A 6,358-nucleotide genomic window follows, 5' to 3' on the forward strand; every position below is an offset into this window, starting at 1 on the left:
TCCTCGACGCCGGAGCCAGCATCTACGTGTGGAAAGGCGACGAGTGCAGCCCGTTCGAAGCGCAGATGGCAAACATGGCGGCCGAGGCGCTCGAGAGCACGCGACACGGCGGCTCGGCCGTGACGCACGAGATCGACGACGGATTCTGGGCAGCCTTGGGCGGAGAGGGCGCCATCGTGCTGCCAGAGCCAGTGGAGGTTGGCGAGGGCGTGCTGTTCCAGCTCTCGGACGCGGACGGCTCGCTGGGGATGAGCGAGGTCGGCCGCGGCGACCTCACCCTCGGCATGCTCGACACGAGCGACCGGTCTTCCTGTGCGATACGGCCCGGCTCTGCTAATCTGGATCGGAGGCGACGCCTCGCCAAAGGAGTCGGCCGCCGCGATGGACACAGCCACAAAGTACTTGAAGCAGATGCAGAAGCCGCTCACTATGTGGTCTACTTTTCCATGTTTTGGGATGCCGTGGTCGTGTGGGGGTCACTCACGACCCGCACGAGGTAGGCGGCGCGCAGCGCCGCTCTCGCAGGCTGTTTTTGACGGTTCCACATTTTATTTTTGTTTTCAGTCTAGGGGGGGCCGACACCCTCAGAGGGGCGGGCGGGCGCCCAGTACCGTATACTGTAGTAATACTGACACACCCCCAGCCGAGTCCCGAGAGAGCGATCAAAAACGCGCTCGGCCTGGGGGGGGTTAGTCTTCCGTCTTCGCGACCCGACGGGGGGCGCTCGAGCGGCCACGAAAAGAAACTCAGCGAAATCCGTATGCCGCGTGCGCGCGCACATGCGACGTAGTACAGTGAGCAAGATATGTGGGTTGTTGCACGAGTATATGGGCCACGATGTCTCAAATATGAGGGGTTTTGACTCCTACCGGCTCCTGACGCTATCCCTGGCAGCTCTGATGACCAGGATCAGTAGTGTTGTGATGGAGGGTGCCCATACTAGCGCAGGAGCTGCCACACTCGCCCGGACCGTCCCCTTATGGGGCCGGTTCCGCAGCCCGCGAGAGCCGACAGCGGGGCCGTGCCGCGGGTGCCTACTGCCGAGTGCCACAAACACTGCGCCGTCCCGCCATCACCTACAGGCTGTCTTGTGTGATGGCTGGGATGTCCAAACGCCACCATCTTGGCTCTTGCGACCTCAAACCCGCGAGCTGTATGGGTGGTCCTGACGTCGACAGACGCCCGATGACCACGGTGAAGCTGAGATGGAACGAGTCGACAAGTCTCGTCTGAGCCCGTGGCGGTCGCCGGCTGAGTCGCCGTGCACGGGCCGGTACCTCAGGCGTCACCTCCGCAGCCTCAGGTCTCACACTCCATCACCTCCGCCGGGACGCCGTCGGTGGCACGCTCGGCGGCGAGTTTGTTGCAGCCCCACAGCGAGCACGGCGTCGAGCCTACTCGGTCTGGTCGGTCGGCCGCACTCCCTGGGTGCCAGGGAGTGCGGCCGACACGCGAGCGGTGCTTCCTGGCGGCGCGCGCCGGCTGTGGGGCTGCAACAAACTCGAGACACGCTTTTTTGGGACATTTTCGACGCTTTTGGCCCATATACTCGTGCAACAACCCATGTGTGGGTGCATGTGCTACAACGTCACGCGAGTTCTTTTAGGCGGTGCCGTCAACTCGAGTAGCATCATCCGCGGGAGTGACTCCTCCGCGCAGTAAAAGGTGAGCTGCGCCTCGCACACCCGACGCAGCCGCTCGCTCCGGTCGCACACCTCGAGGCCGGCCGCCGCAAGCGCCTCCGCGAGCGCCGCGAACGTCTCCTCGCTCCGCCGCTCCACCACCAGCCACGCGCGCGGCGGGCGGGCGGGCGCCGGCGCTGCGGCGGTCGAGACTCTCAGCACCGCGCCAATCGTGTCGCAGAGGTGTCGGAGCAGGAGCGGGTCGTACGCCACGTCGCTGGCGATGACGAGGTCGACGCGCCGCTCACCGCCTGCGCCCGCCGGTGGTTGCGAGGGGAGAGCAGCCTCGCAGGCGCGCCACTCGTTGTCGCGCCAGTCGAGCGCCTCGACAGAGACGCGGCCGGAGAGGCGCGGCGCGAGGGCGGCGGCGCTCGAGGAGAGGCGGCGGAGCGCGTCGGGCACGAGGTCGGTCAGGGTGACGCGCTCCGCCTCGGCGCAGCAGGCGAGAGCGAGGCCGCACAGGCCCGGACCTGCGCCCAGCTCGAGCACTCTCGCAGCGGTCAGCTGCGCGGCGTGGGCGTGGAGCCAGGCGGCCAGCGCGGGCGCCGCTGGCCACAGTCGGCCGCTGGTCTCGACGCCGCCGCCAAAGGCGTCGCTCGTCTCGAGGAACAGCCGCGAGCCGCTTATCTCAAAGGTGACCCCCGACGGAGGGGGAGGCTCCGGCCCGCCCGCCGAGTCGGCGGCGAGGTACTCCACCACCAGCCCCTCGTCGATCTCGTGCCCGTCGAGAGAGCGCAGCAGCGCCCGCAGCACGCGACGCCGGTAGCTCCGGCACAGGCGCTGCGCTGGCTCGGCGACCACCATCATGGCAAGAGCGCGCTGCCCCGCCTCAGTCTCGTGCCCGGCGCACGCACGCACCACGGCGTCCACCGGAGCGGCCTGCAGGAAGAGCGTGCGGGCCCTGTCGAGATTGACGGAGCAGGACGCCATGGTCAGCTTTACCGCGGACCGCGTGTGGGGAGCGCGCGCTAGCGGGAACTTTCTTTTTTATTTTTATTTTTTACGTTTTCCCCCCCCCCCCCCCCCGTTCCCGCGCTCGTGTCATTCCTTGTTGCGGTGTGGGCAAAGGGGCGAGCCACAGGGGAAAAGAGGGGGCACGGAAATTCGGAACGCGCTGTCCGACCTCCTTCTCGGCCCCGCCCGCCCCTCCTCGTGCTGCGGGCGGCCCCTCTGCCGGCATACGTCCATGGACCTGGGCGCCCTCTTCGGTGGCAGCAGCGCACCCGCCCGGCTGCTGATCGAGCGGGACCAGTTCGTGCTCGACGGGCAGAACTTCACCGTGCGGGCTGGCTGCGTCCACTACTTCCGCGTGCATCCCGACCTGTGGGAGGACCGGCTGGCGCGGATAGCGGCGCTCGGTCTGAACGCGGTGCAAACCTACGTGCCGTGGAACTACCACCAGGCGTGGAACGCCAGCAGCCTCGGGCCCGCCCGGGTCGACCTCGACTCGCCCTCTCGCGACCTGCCTCGCTTCCTGCGGCTGGCGCACGGGCTCGGGCTGCGCGTGGTGCTGCGGCCGGGCCCGTACGTGTGCGGCGAGTTTGAGTTTGGCGGGCTGCCGGCCTGGCTCCTCCGCGACGGCCCCATCGAGCTGCGGACCGACGCAGAGCCGTACATGGGTCACGTCGAGCGCTGGTGGGGCGAGCTGCTGCCGCGGCTGCGGCGAGAGGGGCTGATGCTCGACGACGGAGGGCCAGTCATGCTCGTGCAGATCGAGAACGAGTGCGCCGCCAGCCTCCGCCCGCGTGTATTAGTCGCTGCCGGAGAAACCGCCCGGCATCAAAGCGGAGAGAGAGAGCAGAGAGAGAGCAGAGAGAGCAGACGCGGAGAGGAGCAGAGGGGAGCAGAGAGAGCCCTCCGCATATGCTACTTTCACACTGGTGTGAATACGTCCCGAACCCATACTTGGGACCCATAGCATATGCCAAGCCGCTCCACACCTCTCCCGCCGCCGCCCTGAGGTACGGCCACTTTGGCGACGTGTCCGAGGTCGAGGCAGACCGCCGCTACCTCGAGCGCCTCGCCGACCTCGCGCGACGCCACCTCGGCACTCCACCGCCTCGCCTGCCCCGCTCTCCAGCCGCGCCGCGCACACGTCTCCGCGACACGTCCATGGCATGTCCCGCAGGCGACGGCGCGCAGCTCTTCACGTCGGACCCGGACGACCTCGCAAAGCTCACGCGCGGCACCCTCTCGCCCTCCGCCTCTCGCCTCGGCTCCGAGGAGCGCCGCCCCCCCACCTCACGCTCTGAGAGGAGGAGAGGGCCTCACGCTCTCCCGCCGCCGAGCCGTCGCCGCTCGTCGCAGGTGCTCACGACGGTGGACTCGTGCGACGTGCCCGAGGACGCGTGGGCCGCGCAGCGCAGCTTCAACCCGCCCGGCCGCTCCCCCTTCTTCTGCTCCGAGCTCTGGGTCGGCTGGTTCGCGCACTGGGGCGAGCCCGCGCGGCCAAACCTGGCGGCACAGCGCGCGCGGGACGTCGCCGAGAGGCTGCGGCGCGTGCTGGCGGTCAACGGCGGCACCGGCTCGGTCTCGCTCTACATGGCGCATGGTGGCACTTCGTTTGGCTGGTGGGCCGGCGCAAACACCGCCGACGGCATGTACTTGCCCGACACGCCGTCGTACGACTACGGCGCGCCGATCGGCGAGGGCGGCGGGCACGGGCTCGACGAGGCGGGAGGAGACAAGTACGCGGCCCTGCAGAGCGTGCTGCTCGAGGCGCCGTCGGGCAGCGGGTCTAGCGTACCCTCGTCCTCGCCGTCCGCCTCTCGCCCCCCCTCCCCTCCCGCGGAGCCGCAGCCGCTGCGGGAGGAGCCGCCGCCGCCGCGCCGCCTCTCTTCCACGGTCGAGGTTGAGCTGCCCGAGGCGGTGAGGCTGATGGAGGCGGAGACGCTGGCCGCGCTCTCGGGCGGGGGGCGCTGCTGCGACGAGCTGCCTCTGCCGATGGAGGAGGTCGGGTGCGACTACGGCATCGTTGTGTACGAGACAGAGCTTCCCGCGGGCGGCGGAGGGCCGCTGCAGGTCTCGCGGCTGCGGGACCGGCTGCTCGCCTTTGTGGACGGCGAGTTCGTCGGCCGGATGTACCGGCAGCAGGGGTGGGGGCGCGCCGACCCAAAGGGGCTGCTGATGCCGCCGCCGCGGCCGTACCCGCGCACGCTGCGGCTGCTCGTCGAGAACTTGGGCCGCGTCGGCTTTGTCGACCTGCCTTGGTTCTCGCGCACCTTTCTGCTCGACCAGCGAAAGGGCATCTTGGGCGGCGTGTGGCTGAACGGCACTCTGCTCAATCGCACCGGCCCCGACGGGCAGGCAGGCTGGCGCACCCACTGCCTGCCCTTTGACGACGCCCAGCTCGACGTGCTGCGCCGGCTGCCGGCGCGGCAACCGTCCGGCCTGCTCGACACCGCGGGCAGCGTGGCGCTCGGCGCGGGCAGCGTGGCGCTGGACGCGGGCAGCGTCGCTGTTAGCGTGGCTGGAGCGATGCTGCACCTGGCGCAGGGCAGCGATCGGGACTCGCCCCCGTCGCTGCCGTCGTCGCTGCCGTCGTCGCAACCGCGCAGCGCCGCGACCGCCACTTTTTACCGCGGCGCGTTCGAGCTGCCCTCCGCTGATGCTGGCGCCGACGCCTGGCTCGCCCTCGGCGGCGGCTGGGCGCATGGCACGGCGTGGGTCAACGGCTGGCACCTCGGTCGCTATTGGCTGCCAGAGGGCCCACAACGCTCGCTCTATGTGCCCGGGCCGTTGCTGCGCGAGGGTGGCAACGAGTTGCTGCTGCTGTCCCTCGACGTGGCGGAGGCGGAGGCGGACGGACAGCCGCGTTGGGCGCGCCTCTACCCCTCTCCCAACCACACGGGCGCACGCTCAGCTCCGCAAGAGACGGCCGCCGCCTCCTCGCGCCAGCTGCAAATCTACTCGTACGCCGCCGCGTACAGCGCCACCAAGCTCACCTCCGCCAATGCACGCCACGCTGTCGTCGACGCCTTCTCTCACCTCGAGGGCCTCTTGTCGCTCGGATCCAAGATCATCCGGCTGCGGGCCCCGGCGGAGCCCGCCGCCCAGCGCCCGTCCGCAGCACCAATCGTCGCTGCGATCGCCGCAGCGGGCGCTCTCCTCGCGCTCGTGGCCGCCGCGTATGTATTTCGTGCCGGCCGCTTGCGGCGGCCGTGGCGGCGGAGAGATCGCGCCTTGGCCCGTCGTTTTTTTCTTGTGTGAGGGTCACACCGCACGATATCTTTGACTTTGTTCGCACTTCGCCCTCACAAAAGTTCATACCTTACCATACCTTATCTTACAATGAGAGACAGTACAATGAACAGCAAACATGTGAGCGAAAAATGTGTCGCGAGCGTAAGACTAAGAGAGACTCCTGACCTCCACACCTATCACCTTACACCCTGAGCCAAGAAGCCAAGAGCTCATCGAGCGGGTGACCCGGCCGCTTTGACCACGGCAAGCGGCTGCTGTCGCTCGACCCGCCTCCCGGCTCCTCCCCTACAGTGCTGGCGGGCCGCTTCTGGCGGCAACAGTACCAAACGAGGAGCCCGATGGTGCACAAGCCCACCAGGCCTCCGACGACGCATCCAACGATGAGGCCAACGTCCGCCCCTGCCCCGTCGCTGTTTTTTGGAGGTGCTGAGGGCGGCGTCACAATCATCGAGCTGATCGTTGGGGCCTTGACA

At 68.6% G+C, this 6,358-nt stretch overlaps 2 protein-coding genes across 2 annotated transcripts; one reads left to right on the forward strand and one right to left on the reverse strand.

Moving 5' to 3' along the window:
• Nucleotides 1–1,580: 1,580 nt before the first annotated feature.
• EMIHUDRAFT_120933 (hypothetical protein) lies at nt 1,581–2,612 on the reverse strand (the record flags this gene model as incomplete). Its single annotated transcript, XM_005760643.1, has 1 exon — nt 1,581–2,612. The coding sequence occupies one exon, from the start codon at nt 2,610–2,612 to the stop codon at nt 1,581–1,583; it is 1,032 nt and encodes a 343-aa protein (XP_005760700.1).
• A 181-nt stretch (nt 2,613–2,793) lies between these two features.
• EMIHUDRAFT_471092 (hypothetical protein) lies at nt 2,794–5,971 on the forward strand. The gene is made up of 3 exons (XM_005760644.1): nt 2,794–3,404; nt 3,644–3,729; nt 3,811–5,971. Exons 1-3 carry the CDS (start codon nt 2,869–2,871, stop codon nt 5,889–5,891), a joined length of 2,703 nt encoding a protein of 900 aa, XP_005760701.1. The 5' UTR covers nt 2,794–2,868; the 3' UTR covers nt 5,892–5,971.
• Nucleotides 5,972–6,358: the final 387 nt, after the last annotated feature.

The sequence above is a fragment of the Emiliania huxleyi genome (genome assembly GCF_000372725.1).
Source record: "Emiliania huxleyi CCMP1516 unplaced genomic scaffold EMIHUscaffold_746, whole genome shotgun sequence".
Taxonomy (NCBI): domain Eukaryota; phylum Haptophyta; order Isochrysidales; family Noelaerhabdaceae; genus Emiliania; species Emiliania huxleyi.

Bases quoted from the DNA above. Each gene is read 5' to 3' on its own strand.
- EMIHUDRAFT_471092 (XM_005760644.1), top strand. From the start codon at position 2,869: ATGGACCTGGGCGCCCTCTTCGGTGGCAGCAGCGCACCCGCCCGGCTG. The intron at 3,405-3,643 runs GTGCGCCGCCAG...CGCCGCCCTGAG, and splicing joins CTCGTGCAGATCGAGAACGA to GTACGGCCACTTTGGCGACG. The intron at 3,730-3,810 runs GCACTCCACCGC...CATGTCCCGCAG, and splicing joins CCTCGCGCGACGCCACCTCG to GCGACGGCGCGCAGCTCTTC.